We start from the raw sequence: 21,383 nt of genomic DNA, 5'->3' as shown, positions 1-21,383 counted from the left end.
ATCCCAAAGTGGATCAGCTTTAGTAGCCTCATCAAATAATAAAATGTACAGGCCGGCCGGGCGCGGTGGCTCAAGCCTGTAATCCCAGCACTTTGGGAGGCTGAGACGGGCGGATCACGAGGTCAGGAGATCGAGACCATCCTGGCTAACACGGTGAAACCCCGTCTCTACTAAAAAATACAAAAAAACTAGCCGGGCGAGGTGGCAGGCGCCTGTAGTCCCAGCTACTTGGGAGGCTGAGGCAGGAGAATGGCGTAAACCCGGGAGGCGGAGCTTGCAGTGAGCTGAGGTCCGGCCACTGCACTCCAGCCTGGGTGACAGAGCGAGACTCCGTCTCAAAAAAAAAAAAAATAAAATGTACAGGCCAAGAACACCAACCACCAAAGAATGGCATGTAAATACTACCCTTGAGTTCCATCCAATCTTCTTTTCAAAGCTGAGACTATTGAAACTTGGAGAAACTTTTGTGAAAACCAGTAACTTACAAAGTAGAAAAGAAGCTGAAAGGTGAAAAAGCTGGCACAAATAACGCTGATGAACAATCTCATGTTGATATTCATATTTCTTCAAAGAGGGGTTACAGTGGTGGAGCTGGAAATAGAAACTAATTTCTCCCTCTGACTCTCCACCTGGTTCCTTCCGTCTAGACTTTTCAGCACTCGTGGCTAAAAATGGGACCCACTTGAGAAGTGTGCTGTGTCCCGGGGTGAGTCGCCCGCGGGTGGCGGCTGAGCCCAGGCGGAAGAGGGCAGTGGGTAGCTAAAGGCTTCTGGTCATCCGGCCCGACCGAGTACTGGAGCCAGCCAGAGCCACCATGCGAGATGCTTGCGGGATCCAGGGAAGCCGCGGGATCCAGGGAAGCCGCGGGCTCCGGGCCGGTTGGAGATGTAGTCGCAGAGGCTACCGCCGCGGCCACCGTGCCCACCCGGACTGTGGGCGACTTTGTATTTTCTAACCCACCTAATACATATATTGGTTTTCTTTTATTGTTTTATAGACAATAGGAATTATTTGGATAGGGAGATTACCTCAGAGTAGTAAACTTATGAGTAACTTCTATATTTTCTTTCTGTGTTTCAGTTTTTATTTATATGTTTTCAAAATCTTCTACAGTCAACGTATTATTTGAATCCTTAGTAAAAAGAAAAGCTCATTTAAATCCAAGAAAAGGCTGAGCGTGGTGGCTCACATCTATAATCCCAGTACTTTGGGAGTCTGAAGCTGGAGGACTGCTTGAAGCCAGGAGTTCAAGACCAGCCTGAACAACATAGCAAGACCCTGTCTCTACAAAAAATGTTTTAAAAATTAGCCAGGTATGGTGGCATGTGCCTGTAGTACCAGCTACTTGGGAGGGTGAGGTGGGAGGATCACTTGAACCTGGAATTTCAAGGCTGCAGTAAGCTATGATCTGATCACCACTGCACACGAGCCTGAACAACAGAGACCCTGTCTCCAAATAAACAAACAAAAAAGGCAAGAAAAATCTTTAGGGACTACACCTTTTTGGCAAACGTCAATTTAAATAAATACACACAAATAGCTATTCGTTTAATAAAATTCATTAATCAACCTTATTATATGATTTCCCCACTCAAAACGTTCATTTATAGAATTTAAAATATCAGTTATTCAGCATTACATAAAAAACCTATCATGATCAACTTCCACTCTCTATTTCCTGGCCTACCCCCCACATTTTAGCCAGATGGAACAAGTTAAAGTTCCTCTTGTGCCACCTTTCTATCCTGTGCCTCTTAAAGTGCTATTCCTTCTGCCTGGAACATCTTTCCCGTCCCCTGACAACCTGATAAATTCCTATTTTTTCTTAGAATCCTGTTCAGAAGTTTCCACCTTTAAATAGGCACAGGTATACACTGCTGGTGGGTATATTAACTAATATAACATTTAAGGAAAACAATTTGGCCTTATCTATCAAAATTACAAATGAATGTATCCTTCAACCCAGCAGTTCCACTCCTAGGAATTTAATCTACAGATATACTCACACACTTTTGCGAAATGTTATGTAAGATTATTCACCGCAGTATTGTAGGAGCAAAACATTGAAAACAACCTACACACTCACAGAGTGGGAGGGAGTTGGTTACACATATTATAGAAATCTATACAGTGAAATACTAAGCAGCTTTCAAATGAACAAGGACACCCTTTGTGAACTGACATTGAAAAATCAACACATACTGTTAAGTGAGAAAAGCAAAGTACAGAACATAAAAGGGACACCAAAAGCTCTGTAAAAAGAGAACACATATAAATTTGCTTGCATGTATAAAAATATTTATAGAAGGATACTTCTAAAAAAAACTACTAAAACTGCTAGGAAAACAGGAATAGGTAGGTAGCTTCACTGGATATCATTTCATATTTGTTGAAATTTTGATACTGTGTGCATGTATTATTGATAAAGTAAAATTGTAAGAGTTTAAAAATCAAAACCTGTACTTTAAAACATCTTTATGAAAATATCTCTAATTATCTCCACCATTCCTTTATTCAATAATTAGAACCTTACTGGCTGCTAACACTATGTGCCAGGTACTATGGTAGGGAGAGAGAGAAGAAATAAAACAACCCACAAGGAAAATGAACTTCAGTGTACAACTCAGAAAAGCAGATAGAATATCCCCTTTCAGTGAGTGTGCAGGGTGCAAGGTATGACAGGAGCATATAGGAGAAACAGCACCTACACATTTCTAACAGTGCTCACATCACTGACTCACGCATGGCTGTTTACATGGCTGTCTCTCAAACTGGACTGTTATCTCTTTGACGATGTCTCAAAGCTTAACATAGTGCTATGCACATAGGAGGTATACATGGTTAAGTGAACCACTAAATAAAGGTATAATAGAAATAATCACTGCATTGTTTTTTGTTTTTTGAAACAGTTAAGAGCTAATTAAGGGTGGGAGTGATGGCTCACACCTGTAATCCCAGCACTTTGGGAAATCAAGGCAGGAGGCTCACTTGAGCCCAGCAGTTTAAAATCAGCCAAAACAACATAGTGAGGCTCCCTCTTTACAAAAAGAAAAAGAAAAGGAAAAAAATAGCTGGGCATGGTGGTGTATGCCTGCAATTCTAGCTACTTGGGAGGCTGAAGAGGGAGAATCACTTGGGCTCAAGCATTTGAGGCTGCAGTGAGCCGTGACTGCACCACTGTACTCCAGCCTGGGTGACAGGGTAAGAAAGACTATCTCAAAAAAGAATAGAAAGGCTGGTCACAGTGGTTCATGCCTGTAACCCCAGCATTATGGGAGGCTGAGGTGGGAGGATTGCTTGAAGCCAGAAGTTCAAGACCAACCTAAGCAACAATGTGAGGCTCCCCCCATCTCTACAAAACACACAAAAAAATTAGCCAGGTGTGGTGGCATGCACCTGTAATCCCAACTACTTGGGAGGCTGAGGCAGGATCATTTGAGCCCAGGAGTTTGAGGCTGCAGTGAGCCATTATCATGCCACTGTACTCCAAACTGGGTAACAGAGAGACCCTGTCTCAAATAAAAATAAAACAGGGTTGGATGTGGTGGCTCACGCCTGTAATCCCAGAACTTTGGGAGGCTGAGGCGGGTGGATCACAAGGTCAAGAGTTCGAGACCAGTCTGGCCAATATGGTGAAACCTTGTCTCTACTAAAAATACAAAAATTAGCCAGGCGTGGTGGTGGGCATCTGTAATCCCAGCTACCCAGGAGGCTGAGGCAGGAGAATGGCTTGAACCTGGGAGGCAGAGCTTGCAGTGAGCCGAGATCATGCCACTGCACTCCAGCCTGGGTGACAGAGCGAGACTCTGTCTCAAAAAAAATTAAAATTAAAATTAAAAAATAAAACAAAAATTTCAAAAAAGAAAACAAAAGAGCTAATTAAGTACTCAGCTACATCATCATAAGAACTTAGTATACGGATCTAAGGATAAAAAGATTTAAAAATAAATTCCATATCGTATGCATACACACACAGGAATGTATTTAATTGTCACAAACATACTGAAGGTTATGCTTATAACTATGTGGGATTTCATCTCCCCCCAATATATTAAATATGTACAGAGTGTGTATAATTCCCATAGGCACAATGCTGGGCTTGAAATACAACGGTAAAAACAGAAATAGCTGGCCGGGCATGCTGGCTCACGCCTGTAATCCCAGCACTTTGGGAGGCCAGGTGGGTGGATCACTTAGGTCAGGAGTTTGAGACCAGCATGGCCAACATAGGGAAACCTCATCTCTATTAAAAAAATACAAAAATTAGCTGGGCATGGTGGTGCGCACTTGGAATCCCAGTTACTTGGGATGCTGAGGCATGAGAATCACTTGAACTCCAGCCTGGGTGACAGAGTGAGATTCTGTTTCCAAAATAAAAAAAAACAGACATAGGGAAGTTATAGGTTACTGAGAGATTCACTAAATAATCACAAAAGTAATTTTCTATACCATTAAGAAGAAGAGAGAAAGTGGAAGGCACGATCAAGATTTCTCCTAGCCTGCAGTAAGGAAAGAAAAGACTTGTAAAAATCTTTGTGTCTCAGACAGTATCAGATAAAGGTTATATTAGGGGTATGTGGAGGGAATTCATTGAATTGAACTTAGATGGAAAAAAAACCTTTATTTTCCTGAACCGCTAACTGAAATTTATTAGTTCCTTCTATTATAAACGTAGCCAATAATCCACTGTGTTATTTGTGATTCTACCACCGATAGATATATCACAGATATTTTCATTCACATTATATGTATTACATATATCTCAAAATTATTTTGCAATTATATTAGCCTCACTACCATTTCTTGCTATTTAATGTGTTTAATAAAGAAGTTCTTATTACTGTATCATAAATCTGATTTCTATCTGTTTTTGTAATTGTATTTTTTTCTTTTGAGATGAAATCTTGCTCTGTCTCCCAGGGCTGGAGTGGCGTGATCTCAGCTCACTGCAACCTCTGCCTCCCAGGTTCAAGCAATTCTCTTGCCTCAGCCTCCCAAGTAGCTGGAATTACAGGTGCATGCCATCACACCCAGCTAATTTTTGTATTTTTTTGGTAGAGACAGAGACAGGGGTTCACTAGGCTGGCAGGCTAGTCTCGAACTCCTGACCTCAAGTGATCTGCCCACCTCAGCCTCTCAAAGTGCTGGGATTACAGCGTGAGCCTCCGCACCTGGCCTATTTTAGTGTATTTCAATACAATTGATTTCCTTTGTAATCTTATTTTATGCATTTAAAAACATTTTTTTCTGATAAGGGGTCCATGGACTTAACCAGACTGCCAAAGGAACCCATGATTCCCCCCAGATTTCTGCAAATCCCTGGGCTATAAATATGGATCAGGTTGAGATAACAATGTTGGCATACCCTAGAAACATTGGCAAGAGATTTCTGTTTCTATTTACCTTTGGAAGGGATGGGGAAAAAAAGAGTGCCAATTCACTGTAAAGTTCCAAGTAAAATGAATAATGGTAAAAGACTGTTTGGTAAGTCTGTATTTTCAATTTTACTGCATTTTTCAATGAGTATATGTCATATTTTGATGATGCATCTGTGGATGTACAATTTTTGTGAATATTATGTAAGTGTGCTATTGAGAAACACAGTGCTTATATATTTTACACAGCTACCCTAACCATGGTGATCATATGAAGGGTCAGTTAGGTCAATTCTATATGTGGTAGATTATTGTTCAGCAAATATTCACTTTCCCCTCCCACAACCCCTATTGTGGAGTACACTTTCCTTCTCCAGTATGTTGGAAGCGGCCTTTTGATTTGTTTGGTCAATGGAACATGGACAAAAACCAAAGTGTGAGGCCAGGCATGGTGGCTCATGCCTGTAATCCCAGCACTTTGGGAGGCCAAGGTGGGCAGATCACTTGAGGTCAGGAGTTTCAAACCAGCTTGGCAAATACGGTGAAATCCCATCTCTACCAAAAATACAAAAATTAGCTGGACATGGTGGCACATGCCTGAAATCCCAGCTAATCAGGAGGCTGAGGCAAGAGGATTGCTTGAACCTGGGAGGCGAAAGTTACAGTAAGCCAAGATTGCACCATTGCACTCTAGACAGAGTGAGATCTTGTTTCCAAAAAAAAAAATTAAATGGTGGCAATGCTGCCATAAAAAATGTAAAAGTTATGAAAATATCTATCAAATTTGCCCTTAGACTGCTTCACACATTTATTAACTTACTGCCCCTCTTAAGGAAACTGAAACTAGAAGGCATATGGATTTCAGAATTCTGATGCAGACCAAGAGCATTAAAGGCCTTAAAATTGATAAAAAAACAACTGTTTAGGTTAGTATTTAGCATTTTTTATCCTTCTTCTCCTGAACCAACTTTTTCTATTAACCAACTACAGTCCTGACTGTGTCGGATAAGAGGGCTTCTATATTTCAGCCTACTAGAAATCCTATTGTGGGCATTACAATTATAGGGCTATACTGTTTTATTTTGTTTGCTGTAAATCCTGTTTGTAAATAAGCTTGAAGTCCTTGCAATGAGTTTGAGTACTACAATTTGATTTCATGTTGAGCTTGCGCACTGTGGTGAGTTTTGATGTAATATTGGTTTATTGCTGGGTGCGGTGGCTCACTCCTGTAATCCCAGCACTTTAGGAGGCCGAGGCGGGAAGACCACAGGATATGGGGAGGTTGAGACCAGCCTGACCAACATGGAGAAACCCCGTCTCTACTAAAATTTCAAAATTAGCCAGGTGTGGCGCATGCCTGCAATCCCAGCTACTCGGGAGGCTGAGGCAGGAGAATTGCTTGAACCTGGGAGGCAGAGGTTACAGTGAGCAGAGGTCATGCCATTGCACTCCAGCATCGGCAACAAGAGCAAAAACTCTGTCTCAAAAAAAAAAATTGGTTTCTCTAATAATTTAATCATCATTTTATTTTTATTGTTTCTGAGATGGAATCTCACTCCGTCAGCCAGGCTGGAGTGCAGTGGTGCAATCTTGGCTCACTGCAAGCTCTGCCTCCCAAGTTCATGCCATTCTCCTGCCTCAGCCTCCTGAGTAGCGGGGACTACAGGCACCCACCACCATGCCCAACTAATTTTTCGTATTTTTAGTGGAGATGGGGTTTCACTGTGTTAGCCAAGATGGTCTTGATCTCCTGACCTCGTGATCCACCCGCCTCAGCCTCCCAAAGTGCTGGGATTACAGGTATGAGCCACCACACCTGGCCTTACTCATCATTTTAAATTTCTGTTAACCAGGCCAGGTGTGGTAGCTCACCCTTGTAATCCCAGCACTTTGGGAGGCTGAGGTGGGAGGATCACTTGAGCTCAGGAGTTCCAGATCAGCCTGGGCAACATAGTGAAACCCCATCTCTACAAAAATTAAAAATTAGCCAGGCATGGTGTCATGCACCTGTACACCTAGCTACTTGGAAGGCTAAGGAGACAGGATCACCTGATCCCAGGAGGTTGAGGCAGCAGTGAGCAGCAGACTTTGTCTCATCCATTCATAAATAATAAAAGAATCAATTTGGAATAATAACATACACATGCTACTTTCTATGTGCTAGGTATCCAGTGCTTTACATATATTGACTGAATTAATTTTCTTAAGTGCTTTATATAAATTACTGATTTAATTTAAATTTAAACTTAATTTTGATATAATATTACAGGTACTACTAACATGGTTCCTGTAAGAGTTACAGAAAGAGGAAAGAAACATGAAACACAGCTTGGCAGTTAAAGATAGGTTTACTTTAGATAAAACATGAGAGGGGCTTCTGGCCGATTTTTGGTTAGGAGCACTTTCTCTTACAGACTCCAATTTTACAGATGAGAAAAATGAAGTTTGAGACTAAGTAATCTGCCCAAAGTCATAGAGCTAATTGCGGGTGAGGTAGGATTGGACCCAGGCAGTTTAGTTTGAGTGTGTGCTCAGGGGCTCTGCTCTATACTATCACAAAACTCACCTAACACTATTCAGTCAGATTCTCACCAACGAAATCTGGAGTTGTGATTCAGATGGTAGAACTATAAATGTGGATGCTGTGTAGCAGCAATATTCTGCCATAGAAATAAAGAAGCCGAGAACTTGGAGACAGAGAAATAAAGTAGATGTCAAGAGAGAAGTTTTAATTAGATGGCAAGAGATAGGGAGAATGGTTGCCAGCGTCAGTCCAGTACCAGCTCTGTTGCCTAGACGAACTGCCCTTGTATTTAAAGGAACACACCTTGTTGTCCACGTGATAAAATTCCTTTCTTGTTTAAGATAGCACAAGATTTTATTACTTGTAACTATAAGAACCTTAACTCATCAGAACTGATCAACCAAATGATTGGTTGGATGCTTGAACTGAACTGAAATTGATAAAGTAGTGCCAAAATATGTACTTGCTATGTAACAACAAGAATAAAAAATATTCAGATAACATTTTTAAAAAATATGGATGAATCTTAATTGTTACGTTTATTCTAATCAAATAATAGTATTAATTTTATTGTTTTCCCCATCTCTGACATATGGAATTGCTCTGAATTTTGTTTTTTAATTTGGCATGCTTGATGAAATCTGTGCCAATCCGATAAGGAGGAAGTAATTACAGAATGCTTACCCTCACCTCCCATTTATAGAACAGAGAAACTGTAGCTCCAAGAAAGAGCTCCCTTCCTTTGCTGGCACAGTGCTGCTATTTTTGTTTCTGTCAGTTAAGAGTATCTATCCAGTGCCAATATAGTATAGCCGTGTGTTAGTCTGGTTAAATGGCTTTTGTTAAAGGACAGTGTGCTAACCATTGGACAATCAATTATCTTACCATGATACTGTGACCTTGAATTTCTAGACATGGAACATGGTAAAGCCAGAATAGGTCATTTTTCCTCCATTCTATTCTTGATAACCTAGCTTTCCCATTCCCAACGACTGTTGACACTACAACAATCTCCACTTTTGTATGGCTGGAAGCTTAATTTTCAACTTATCTCAATCATTTACTCTTCTCATAACATCAGTTGCTGCTTCTTCCTAAATAATATTAATGTATATACCCTTTGTGAGAAATAACCAACATGTGTAGACTAATTTCTTTCTTTACACTGCCACTGTCAAGTGTCTAAGTCCAGACACTTGTCATCTCTTTTCACTTGCGTTGCTCTAATGTCCTTTACATTTTTTTCCTTTGTCAGTGTGGGCCCTGCCAGTCCATTACTGCAAGATTCCTGCTGCAGTAATTGATCTCATCTACTCATCATAAGGTTTGGCCTATATATATTCCCTTCTATTGGTTCTACATTGCCTTCCCACCGTCCTGAGCTCAAACCTAAGATCTTCAGCACCATCTTCAGGGCAGAAGGCTTCAAGTTTCCTGTAGGACTGATATCCTGATAGTGATTCCCTAATCAAGCAAAGTAATTCTCCAGGGTAACCCAACTAGTCCATTTTCTCCTTTTGTCCTCCCCATTCCTTCTCCTGCGTCTCCAGGGTGCCTTATCTATTCATCCCACTTCTTCCTTTAGACCTTCTCCAAACAGTCTGAGTAGCTCCTCCCTTATTAGAAAAGGAGACAATTAGTGACAGCTTTCACTGTGCTAAATATTTTACAAGTGCTCTCAAATAACCTCATGGTAATCCAGTGAGGTAGTACTATTATGTCTCTCAGTTTTCAGATGAGAAAACTAAGGCTGCGAGAAATAAGTAGCTCACTGGTAAGTAGTGAATCGAAAACTTGAACTGAGAACTATGTAACTTTAAAAGCTGGTGTGGTGGCCCACGCCTGTAATCCCAACACTCTGGGAGGCCAAGGCAGGTGGATCACCTGAGGTTAGGAGTTCGAGACCAGCTTGGCCAACGTGGTGAAACTCCGTCTCTACTAAAGACACAAAAATTAGCTGAGCATGGTGGTGTGCACCTGTAGTCCCAGTTACTCAGAAGGCCAAGGCAGGAGAACTGTTTGAACCTGAGAGGTGGAGGTTGCAGTGAGGAGAGACTGAGCCACTGCACTCCAGCCTGGGTGGCAAAGCCATACTCTGTCTCCAAAAAAAAAAAAAAAAAAAAAGTTCTTACATTCTGCTAGTAGTGACTAGGCTTTTGTTTAGTTTATCATAGTAAACAATATTGGTCCAGGTAATTTCTTATTTTGCTTGTGTGTGTATGCTATGGAAGACCTAAGAAGTTATGCTTGGCTTCCTTATTGTTTTTTTCTTACCTGTAATTTGTGTAAAGGGATCTGTGATTTTCTTGCATCATCATTCATTTTAAGGACTCAATAGGATATAATCATCTTTTCCAAAGTGTGGATAGAGAGATTTCTGAGTTCAATTTAGTGGGTCATAAACAATTAAAGCCTTTAAACATTGAATAGAACAGAAAAATCCCTTTCATATGTAATATATGGCAACAGTAGGTATTGTTTAGTCAAATTTTCTTTCGGTTTTGTGTGTGTAACAGCTTGCAATGTATGTTTTACTACAGATTCCTATCAAAAACATAAAAAAGACACAGGGTTACTTATGAATAAGAAAAAAATCCAGTATCCACACCTGAGAACCACTGTATTTAATGGGATTTTTACCATTCAAGGAATCAAAACACCTCCCATTATGAAACAAAGTCGAATTACAGAAAGGTATTTAATTAAGCCTGTACTAAGAAAGTTTCTAAATACCTTTAATAATAGTGAACCCAAACCTAAGGAGGATTTTATAAGTTAGCAAGAGTGTAATTTGCTTCACAGTGCAGTTATCAGATTGAGAAGCAATTTTATACAATAGAAAATCTGAGAATTTATTTTATTTGATTTAAAATGTTCATCTTGGCCAGGTGTGGTGGCTCACACCTGTAATCCCAGCACTCTGGGAGGCTGAGGTGGGCAGATCACCTGAGGTCAAGAGGTCAAGACCAGCCTGACCAATGTGGAGAAACTCGTCTCTACTAAAAATACAAAATTAGCCGGGCATGGTGGCACATGCCTATAATCCCAGATACTAAGGAGGCTGAGGCAGGAGAATCTCTTGAACCTGGGAGGCAGAGATAGCCATGAGCCGAGATCGTGCCCCATTGCACTCCAGCCTGGGCAACAAGTGCGAAACTCCATCTCAAAACAAAAAAAACAAAATGTTTGTTTGATGAAAAAATGTTCATCTCAGAGCAAAAAATCCAATATGGAATTAAAAGCAAATGAGGTTGGATATGGTGGCTCACACCTGTAATCCCAGTACTCTGGGAGGCTGAGGTGGGTGGATTACTTGAGGTCAGGAGTTCAAGACCAGTCTGTCCAACATGGTGAAACCCTGTCTCTACTAAAAATACAAAAATTAGCTAGGCATGGTGGCGTGCACCCGTAGTCCCAGCTACTCGGGAGGCTGAAACAGGAGAATCACTTGAACACAGGAGGCGGAGGTTGCAGTGAGCTGAGATCACGCCATTGCACTCCAGCCTGGGTGACAGAGCGAGACTCTATCCTAAAAACAAAAAAACAAAAAAACAAAAAACAAAAAAAATTAGCCAGGCATGTTGGCAGGTGCCTGTAATCCCAGCTACTTGGGAGGCTGAGGCAGGAGAATCGCTTGAACCCAGGTAGGCAGAGGTTACAGTGAGCTGAGATCGCATCACTGCACTCCAGCTTGGGCAACAAGAGTCAGACTCTGTCTCAAAAAAAAAAAGTCATAATATTAATGCACAAAAAAAATACATAATTCTCTTAATATCATTATTAAATACCTAATGAGTGGTCAAATTTTTCCAAATTATCTTATAGATATTTTTATACTTTGTTCAAATTAGCATTTAAACAAGGTTGATTTATTGCATCTGCTTGACATAACCCTTAAGTCTTTTAAAATCAATCTACAGCTTTCTCCTTTATTTTTTTAATTTTATTTTTTGTAATTTGTTGTTTCAAGAAATAGCCATGTTTTTAAGGTTCCTGTGCCTTAAAAATAGAGAAGTAGGGCTTCATATTAGTTAGGTTTAAGTGTTATGATACACTCTTTTGTTCTGTTGTTTGTGATGAGTCCTATTAAACATAATAAACAAGAAGTTACTACAATTGTAGTTAAAAAGTTGATTCTGGGGACCAGGCGTGGTGGCTCACGCCTGTAATCCCAGCACTTTGGGAGGCCAAGGCAGGTGGATCACCTGAGGTCAGGAGTTTGAGACCTGCCTGACCAACATGGAGAAACCTCGTCTCTATTAAAAATACAAAATTATCCGGGCATGGTGGTGCATGCCTGTAATCCCAGCTACTAGGGAGGCTGAGGCAGGTGAGTCGCTTGAATCCAGGAGGCAGTGGTTGCAGTGAGCCAAGATTGTGCCATTGCACTCCAGCCTGTGCAACAGGAGTGAAACTCCATCTCAAAAAAAAAAAAAAAGTTGGTTTCAGAGGTATAAATCGTTGACATCTTAAACTCAATAGCCATTATAATGATGACATCTAAGAGAAGAAAAAATAAACACTTGCAAGAACTTCATTTTTTGATTATGCCAGGACATGCACACACACTAAGATTCTTAGAGAACGGTAAATTTTTTTTTTTTTTACAAATAGTAAAGCCAAACTAAAATTGTACTGTTATTTTCCTAATAGTTCTTCTTAGTAATAATTTAAGACCCTGAAAGTTACCTGATTTTTAGGTAGCTCAATTCTCAGTTGATGTTATGACTCACTGGTAGAAGTCTTCCACTTCTATGAGCCCCAATTGTATGCTATGTAAATATAAGTAGCCCCTACCTGATAATTATATACATATTTACAAGGCAGAAACTTAAGACAAAATGATATTTGGCACTATAAAATTCCTCTCAACCTCATTATATATGAAAGTAGCAGCCTAACATTTTAAGTGTGTTACTGTTATATGAGTGTTTAATTATGTAAATAAATATTTGAAAACCTGCAGACACAACACAAAGCCAACAGCAAGTTTGCCTCAGTTGCTACAGGAGTATAGATACCAAGTTAGAAAAGAAAACAGTCCCAGAGTAGTGTGCAAGGCACTACCTACCATAGACCTGGGCTTGCTGATGGCCACCAGACTAGTGAGGAAGTCTTCATCGTGCAGCTGGCTGAAAACATGGGCGTCATAGGCTACCATAATGGAGATTTCTTCCATCATCTTGCCAGCTGGCCTTTCCACAGCAGCAGCTGCTGTCCCAGCTCCAGACCAGACTATCCAAGGAAAAATCCTACTGCAGCTCAGTGCCAGTGTACACACCCACCTGAGTTCGAGGGGGAGTGTCAAAATCCAGAAAGAAAGAGAGAGAAAGAAAAAAAAAAAGCAGCTGCTATCACAGGCTTGGCTAGCAATTCACCCCCAGTAGGAAACTGAAGGAGGTTTCTTATCTATGCAGGAAGTATACACTATAAACACCTTCTGCATTCATAACAGAGAAGCTGGAAATTTTAATTTTTGGAAACCTTTAAACTTCAAAAAAGAAAAAAAAGTTTCCTAACTAGAAATATCCTATAGCAATAATAACAACAAAAAAACTGATTTGTGTTATGTTCTTGGTAATTAAAAATTTTCACAATAGCTCATCTTCTTACTGCAGTATTATTACATGAAGATTGTTCTTGGAGGAGAAGTAAATTTTCTTAGTGTTCTTACTGCTTATTTTTTCGTAATCTTAGAAAATAAACAGATGAAAACCATTTTAATTTCTCAGAATTTAAAGAAGTCATAGTACAGTTACAAATGATCTCCTGAAGTATGAAAAAAAAATTGTTTTCCCCTCGGAGTATTTCTGTTAAAGAAAAAAAATGCCAAACCATAAAAATGAAACAGGGACAGCAATATCAAGTAATAATCATTACTTCCTTTTCCTACTTAAAAAAAATAGGTATTTTAAGCATAATTTAGTTTTGTGTTGTTATTCAGAAAGCAATACAAGGGTCTCATTTATAAACTGGTTGTTTTGCTCCCACAGATGAAAGTCCTCTTTAAGGTTAGAGGTTTCTTTTAATTATTCAAATCAGTAGATAGCATTAACTGTTGGTATCTTAACCACCAGTAGTAATTTTTAAAATTACAAAATTTTAAAATTACCATAAATGAACTGCCATATTTCCAGATGAAAAGTTTGAAAGCTGCCCATAATCACCATTACAAAGTTGCTTGATCAGGAAATATAATGTATACTAATTTCATGGAAAAGAATTAAGCAAATAAAATGAGGGGAAGACAGATAAGGCTTCTCTGAAGTTGTTTTTCAATATTCCTCATTAAGCTAATCTCTTCCCTGCCTTTTCTAGATCATGACACTGCAGTACTATGAGACATATTATTTGTTAGAACTAGAAATCAATTTGGCAATGTTTGTCTAAAAATCAAAAGAAATAAGCTACTGGTTGAAATGTTTAGTCTTCATTACCAATAACAGGATTATGTTGTCTAAATTTGTTTGCTTTTCAGAAAACAAAACTCAGAATGAGATCGATAGTGTCTATTTTCCCATGTTTTCCTAAAGTATTTTTTCATCTACAGTAACATGATTACTTATATAACACTTGTCCCATTTAAATGTAATTAGTAGAGTTTTACAACTGCTATAGCATTCTAGCTTATAAGAGCGAGCACAAGGAAGGAGGGAAAAGCACCTTATTGCTAGGAAACAAGCAAATCTAATAAGCTTATTTAAACAAAAAAATGAAATATTTTAAATAAATCCACAAGATTAAAACAGCTCCAAACTGTGTTTGACCCTTGCTGAAGTCAGTAAAGCATTTTACTTCATTTTGTTCGACAGTGCTGCTTTGTCTGTTAAGCATTATTTTCGTTAACATTTTTTTCCTGCACACTTATCCTGATGCTGACTAACCAGGTAAAAATTAAACAATAATCAGGAGACAAGGCATTATAAGGTGTCCAGGCAGTTCATACCTTTTAAACTCCTTATCTTTTCAGAAGTACTTTAAAAGATACTGTGAACCTCTTCATGCATTCACTAGCACCAGAAGATTTCAGATTATCTTGCAACATTTTCTAGATGTGAAAGCAATTCCTCTTGCTTTCATATTTTTCTTTGCTACACAGTGACTCAGTGCTTCCACACACGGATATCTGAATAAGGTGTACTGACAAAGACACCTGTTGTGGAAGGTAAAGAAAGTACTTCCCACAATGCCTTACTCCCTGCTGGCAACCATCCGGGACAAACAAGAGTTATAACCGCAGTTGAGCAGCTGCCTATGCACCCTGGGAGACTGCATTCAGCCTAACTATAGGTAATCTTCTTGGTTACGAAGAACCCGTATAACCCAAAAGAAAAGGACCAGAAAAAACAGTTTTAAATAGCACCTAGAGGTGCTGTACATTAAACTCTTAAAACATTTACGGCATCAGGCTATAAGTGTGCAAAACCATTTTAGAAAATAATCAAAGGCGTAAAATAGTTTAAGTTTACATACACAGAGACTAATAACTTCAAATAATTCAGTCCTTTTAGAATTCTACACAGGTTCTTAGATAAATGTTTTTAAAAACTTCTATAATTTATAACTTTCAACAGATTGTTCTAATTAGCCACAGTGACTAGAATTATTAATAACATGTCATTTCTAAACCCAAGTGGTCCTCTATTAGAGCTGCAGTGCACAGATTTTCTTGAGCAAGCACACTCTAAGTTTGATTTGCAATCTTCACCTTTTGTGATCCTTAAAATGTTCCTTAAAGTTTACTTTTCAGAGTCTGGGAAGGAAAAATTCAAGGTTTCGTTTCCCCTTATTAAGTGTACTATATTTGTGGTTCCAACGAAAAGCATGCTCTTTGAAAACTGATGATTAGAGAAACTGTCGCTCTACTGTCATTTTCTCCAGTCTCAGAAATAACAGCTACACCAATACCCTCCGAAACTTCAGAAGCTATTGTACACAGTCATGTCTACAAACTCTTGTTTTACCATCTCCCCAGCCCATTGATTCCCCGGGTTATTTACACCTGAGTTTCTGAGGTTATCGCCTTCACACCACGCAACTGCACTGGAAAAAAAAAAAAAAAAAAGAAGGCAGTGGTGTGGAGAATTACCTGAGATCAAGGGCCGTGGTGTGGACAACACCATTTGCAGCTAAAACTTTCCAGAAGAGTATCAAACAGGCAACAGAAACCAACCGCACTCATGGTAATCAAATAGATGGTCCCCAGTTCAAGCAGGAACTAGCTAGCTGTCTGTCCCCGGGCAAGTCATTTAACTTCACTAGGTTTCAGTTTCCTCATGGTCATGTAAATTGAGAGGGAGAGAATAGATCCCTGGTTTCCACATGGGTGCAGAAAGTCAAAAGCAATGTGTCTTATTCCTATTTCCTTCCATCAAATAGGTTTATTTGATAGAAGATAGAAATAGGTTTATTTGATAGAAGCTATCAAATAGGTTTATTAGGTTTATAAACCCTTTCTGGATCTTATGAAGAAAATGTTTACAAATAAAATATCTACAATGATTTTTAAATGTTGTTCTGAGATTTTACACTGAGAGAGTATTCCATACTAGTAGCCAATTTTGCCCCAACAGTCATCCTTCTAGAACTGTTCTTTTTAACAAAAGCATACCTGGGTCATACTATGAGTCAAATAAACCATCTATTCTCAAGTGTCAAATTTAGAAACAGCCGAAATAAAAATCAAGAAAAGCTTGAATAAGATGTGGCTATTTTTCTATTGTATTCTCTGCAATGCAGCAAAGCAGTTTCATTATGGGAGTAGCATTTTTTTATTCGTCAGTCAAAGCAGCAAGTATAAAAATTATCTCACCTCACTGGGCACAGTGGCTCACACCTGTAATCCCAGCACTTTAGGAGGCTGAGGTGGGTGGATCACGAGGTCAGGAGTTTGAGACCAGACTGGCCAATACGGTGAAACCCGGTCTCTACCAAAAATACAAAAATTAGCCACGTGTGGTGGCGCACGCCTGTAGACACAGCTACTTGGGAGGGTGAAGCAGAAGAATCTCTTGAACCCGGGAGGCAGGGGTTGCAGTGAGCCAAGATTACACCACTGCACTCCAGCCTGGGCGACAGAGCGAGATTCCATCTCGGGGAAAAAAAAAATTATCTCAACTCAGGAGAGTAGCAGTCAAGACCCTTTTCCTATATCTCATATTCTACTTGTTGAATATTCTCATCACGTTAGCCATAAAATCAGGATCAGATGGAAAGAAGGACAAAACAACTATAAGAGAAATATGGTTTAGGCCAGGCACGGTGGCTCACGCCTGCAATCCCAGTACTTTTGGAGGCCGAGGTGGGTGGATCACGAGGTCAAGAGTTGGAGACCAGCCTGTCCAACATGGTGAAACCCCGTCTCTACTAAAAATACAAAAAAATTAGCTGGGCGTGGTGGTGTGTGCCTGTAGTCCCAGCTACTCTGGAAGCTGAGGCTGAAGAATTGCTTGAATCCAGGAGGCGGAGGTTGCAGTGAGCCAAGATCGCACCACTGCACTCCAGCCTGGGCGACAGAGCGAAACTCCATCTCAAAAAAAAAAAAAGAAATATGGTTTAGAGGGCAGAAGGTCTTTTGCAACCCCCACATAGATGAGTGGCGCCCTGAAGAAACTCTGCTCCTCCTGCATGACTGGCCCTCCTCTAATCTTTCATGAACATTCTTCCAGATGTTCCTAAATCATGCTATGTAAACATTCACAAAGTATACATGACTCAATGTTAAGCATCTTCAAAATGACAAAATGTTCACAGTGTTCACAGACAAAGAACTATGAGAAAGGCTGGTTGTGGTGGCTCACACCCATAATCCCAGAATTTTGGGAGGTCAAGGCAGGAGGACTGCTTGAGCCCAGATCTCTACAAAAAATTTAAAAATCAGCCAGGCCTGGTAGCAAGTTCCTGTAGCCTCAGCTATTTGCGGGGAACCCAGGAGGTTCAGGCTACAGTGAACTGCAATTGTGCCACTACACTCCAGCCTGGGTAACAGAATAAGACGCTGTCTCTTAAAAAAAAAAAAAAAATAGAACTATAAGAAAGACAAAATTCTATAAATACATTCTTAATTACAGAAAATCAATATTCCAAGCAGGTTTCTATCTACTTTTAGCAGTGTGCATTACAAAACCCATGTGCTCTAAGTGAGGTAACAAAAGAGAAAATATGAATGAGAAACCATAGAAATATCAGTAGAAGAAAGCTTTTCAGAATTTGTATTTCAGAATAGTCTAGTAATACCTACTGAGTTTTTACAATGGGAAAAGAACAAGTAAAAGTTAAGTAAACTTGTTCTCTTTAAAATTATGCAAAGGTAAATAAAGAACACCATTATTCTTGTATTGAATACCAGCCATTCAGCTCATTATCTTTCCTATCTCTCCTAGCAGTTGCTAGGAAAATTCAAAACCTCAGAAAACAGATTGTTCAAAAAAAAAAAAAAAAAAAAAAACCTAGCATTAAACTAAAAAAAAAAAAACCTGGGGACAAAAAAATTTTTTTAACAGGTATGCTGGGTATCTTGCTGCCTCATTTGCAACTCACCACAAAGAATGAGGGTGAGGTAGATTCCAGACTATGAAAGAATAGATGCAACTCTTTAACAATTCAGCTTTTTACCTCATTTGAAACTAAAATCCACCGCCAACACATTCACATTAAATTTTACCTAACCAAAAGTAAATGTTTCAAGTGCTTGTAAGCATTCACTGATATTTGTTATCACCCAAAATGAAGATAGTTTCATACATACCTGAAAACATAAGTAATGCTTCACTTTGCCTCATTTTAAGCAGAGTGCACAACTGAATTCTAATTACAAATAACAATACAATAATTTCTAAAGCATTCAAATAATTATTTAAAAAATTTCACTAACAACCAAATGAAACCATTTCACATGACATTCATTTTTTCATAAGATCAGAGGGTAGGTTTAGGGAACAGCAATAGGATTTCATGCAAGTGCCCATTTCTCTCAAGTTTTTCTCCTAGCCTGGATAACTCCCATTCCAATGGGACCTCACATGCCTTCATTATGTTATACACCGGCAGCTTGCAGCAGGGCACTTGGCTAAAATCCTGCAGTTAAAACTTGACAAGTTTGATGGTATGTGAATTAAATCTTAACTTATTTTAAAAAAGCAACTCAGGCCAGGCACAGTGGCTCACGCTTACAATCTCAGCACTTTGGGAGGCCAAGGCAGGCAGATCACACGGTCAGGAGTTCAAGACCAGTTTGGCCAACATGGTAAAACCCTGTCCCTACTGAAAGTACAAAAATTAGCTGGGCGTGGTGGCACATGCCTGTAATCCCAGCTACTCATGAGCCTGAGGCAGGAGAATCACTGGAACCCAGGAGTTGAGATCGCGCCACTGCACTCCAGCCTGGGTGACAGAGCAAGACTCTGTTTCAAAACAAAAAACAAAGAAACAAACAAAAAAACTCAACATTTACTAAATGCTTATAATGTGTAAAAGGGTGATTACAGATTTTGTAATATAGTAATACAAATAATCTATAACAATGAATATTTACTGAAAATGTTATAATTGTGGCCACTAATAAGTATTCACTATGTCCTAGACACAGAATCTCATTTAATCTTCACTGTGAATCAATAAACTAGATACCATAATTTTCCTTTTTTGTAGATAATTAAAATATGGAGAAGTTTTGTAATTTGACTCAATACCTACAGCTAGAAATAGAGCTGCTAGGATTAAAAAACAAGTGTGTCTGTTTCTAGTGTGCACGCTAAAGGATAAGGAAAGTAGGCAAACGTATACCAGAATCAGTCATGTGCCAAACACTGCTGCTTCTCAAACACTGATGTCTCCTTGACACACATACGTAGGTTATAGACTATAAAAAAAGCTATGTCTGTCATGTAATACAATAATTAGTGATATAGGACTGTGATAGAATGAAGTCCCTCTGCAGATGGGGAAGACTTCATGGAAAAGATGGATTGAATTTAGATAGGCAAAGTGAAATAATTTTTTACAGGGAAAAATGAATTTAGAATGACCAGAGTGGTAAACTGATACTGGACACAGTAGAAGTTTCAAAGGCAGATTTAAATTAGCCTATGGTAGTTTGCAAATATCAGGTCAACAAATAGGCCAAAGCCAGTCATCGAAGATTATTAAATTTCTGCCTTTCTAGCTTCCATTTATGCCATTAGAGAAAGGAAGTGTGGGCTCCAGAATTTAGAATAACCTGGTTTGATACTTGGCTCTACCACTCACTGGCTATGTGACTATCTTAGTCTGTGGGGCTGCTACTGGAATAAAACACCATAGACTGGATAACTTACAAACAACAGAAATGTATTTATCACATTTCTGGAGGGTGGAAGATTAAGGTGCTGGCAGATTTGGTGTCTGGTGGGAGCGTGTTTTCTAGTCACAGGCAGAGGTCTTCTCTCTGTGTCCTCACATGGTAGAATGAGGAAGGGGTCTCCTTAGAGTCTTTTTTATAAGGGCACTAATCTCATTCAAGAGAACTTAACCCTCATAATCTAATCACCAGTCAAAGGTCCCATCTCTTAATATCATCACATTTGGGTATTTCAACATGTGAATTTTGGGGGGATACAAACATTCAGTCTACAGCAGTGACCATGAGCAAATTACATAATTTGTCTCACTTCTTGGTTTTCTCATCTGTATTAGTCCGTTTTCACACTGCTATGAAGAAAAACCCCGAGACTGGGTAATTTATAAAGGAAAGAGTTTTAACTGACTCACAGTTCTACATGGCTGGAGAGGCCTTTGGAAACTTAACAGTCATGGTGGAAGGTGAAGGGGAAGCAAGGACCTTCCTCACATGGCAGCAGGAGAGAGAAGGGAAAGCAGGAGAAATGACAGACACTTATGAAACCATCAGATCTTGTGAGAACTCACGATCACAAGAACAGCAAGGCAGATGCTGTTCCACTCACTTCCCATAATCCACTCCTCCATGATCCACTCACCTCCTTCCCTGGACATGTGGGGATTCCAATTTGAGATGATATTTGGGCAGGGACACAGAGCCAAACCATATCATTATCCAGAAAATGAGAAAATAGTAACAGTGCAGTGAAGTACCTGACTCTGGAAAGCATTTGATTGATGTCGGTTGTTATTATCAATATTAATAAAAATGATGTACAGAGGGGCAAAATTATTTGAAAAAAACTAAAGAGAAGATGGAATTGTAACCTTTAGATATGGGGCAGGGAGTGAGGTTCTCAGTATATAAGAACATAACCAATGCCTCCATTTTTTTTCCCGTATTTCCTTGTCCAGGAGGGACGAAAAACAGTGTCACACAATTTCACTCCTCTACCAGTTTTCCATAAACAACTAAATATTTCTGGATGCTGATTTATTTGGGAGTAATTTGGTAATTTACATGAGTCCTCTGTCAGAAATGATTGAGACAGGTTAGTGGAGGTGAAGTCTTTTTTTTTTTTTTTTTTTTTTTTTTTTTTTTTTTTTTT

General features: G+C 39.3%; 1 protein-coding gene across 6 annotated transcripts in view; it reads right to left on the bottom strand.

Annotated features, from left to right (window-relative positions):
* RABGAP1L (RAB GTPase activating protein 1 like) overlaps positions 1 to 21,383 on the bottom strand; it is an 808,808-nt gene that overhangs the window by 110,444 nt on the left and 676,981 nt on the right. For 2 of the 6 annotated variants that reach the window (XM_017866954.1, XM_017866957.1), the window contains exons 1-2: positions 14,846 to 15,041; positions 12,971 to 13,184 (exon numbers count right to left, since the gene is read on the bottom strand). The exons of 3 other annotated variants lie outside the window; for them this stretch is intronic. In XM_017866954.1, coding sequence (XP_017722443.1) covers positions 12,971 to 13,081 — 111 coding nt within the window. In that variant the 5' untranslated portion in view covers positions 13,082 to 13,184; positions 14,846 to 15,041. Of the gene's footprint in view, positions 1 to 12,970; positions 13,185 to 14,845; positions 15,042 to 15,988; positions 16,072 to 21,383 lie in introns of those variants that run through there. One more of the 6 variants, XM_017866956.1, reaches the window with a different exon arrangement.

The sequence above is a fragment of the Rhinopithecus bieti genome, unplaced genomic scaffold (genome assembly GCF_001698545.2).
Source record: "Rhinopithecus bieti isolate Rb0 unplaced genomic scaffold, ASM169854v2 scaffold_1853, whole genome shotgun sequence".
NCBI classification, from domain to species: Eukaryota; Metazoa; Chordata; class Mammalia; order Primates; family Cercopithecidae; genus Rhinopithecus; species Rhinopithecus bieti.
The sequence above is the reverse complement of the archived record's forward strand: the minus strand, read 5'-3'. Positions and strand labels throughout refer to the sequence as shown.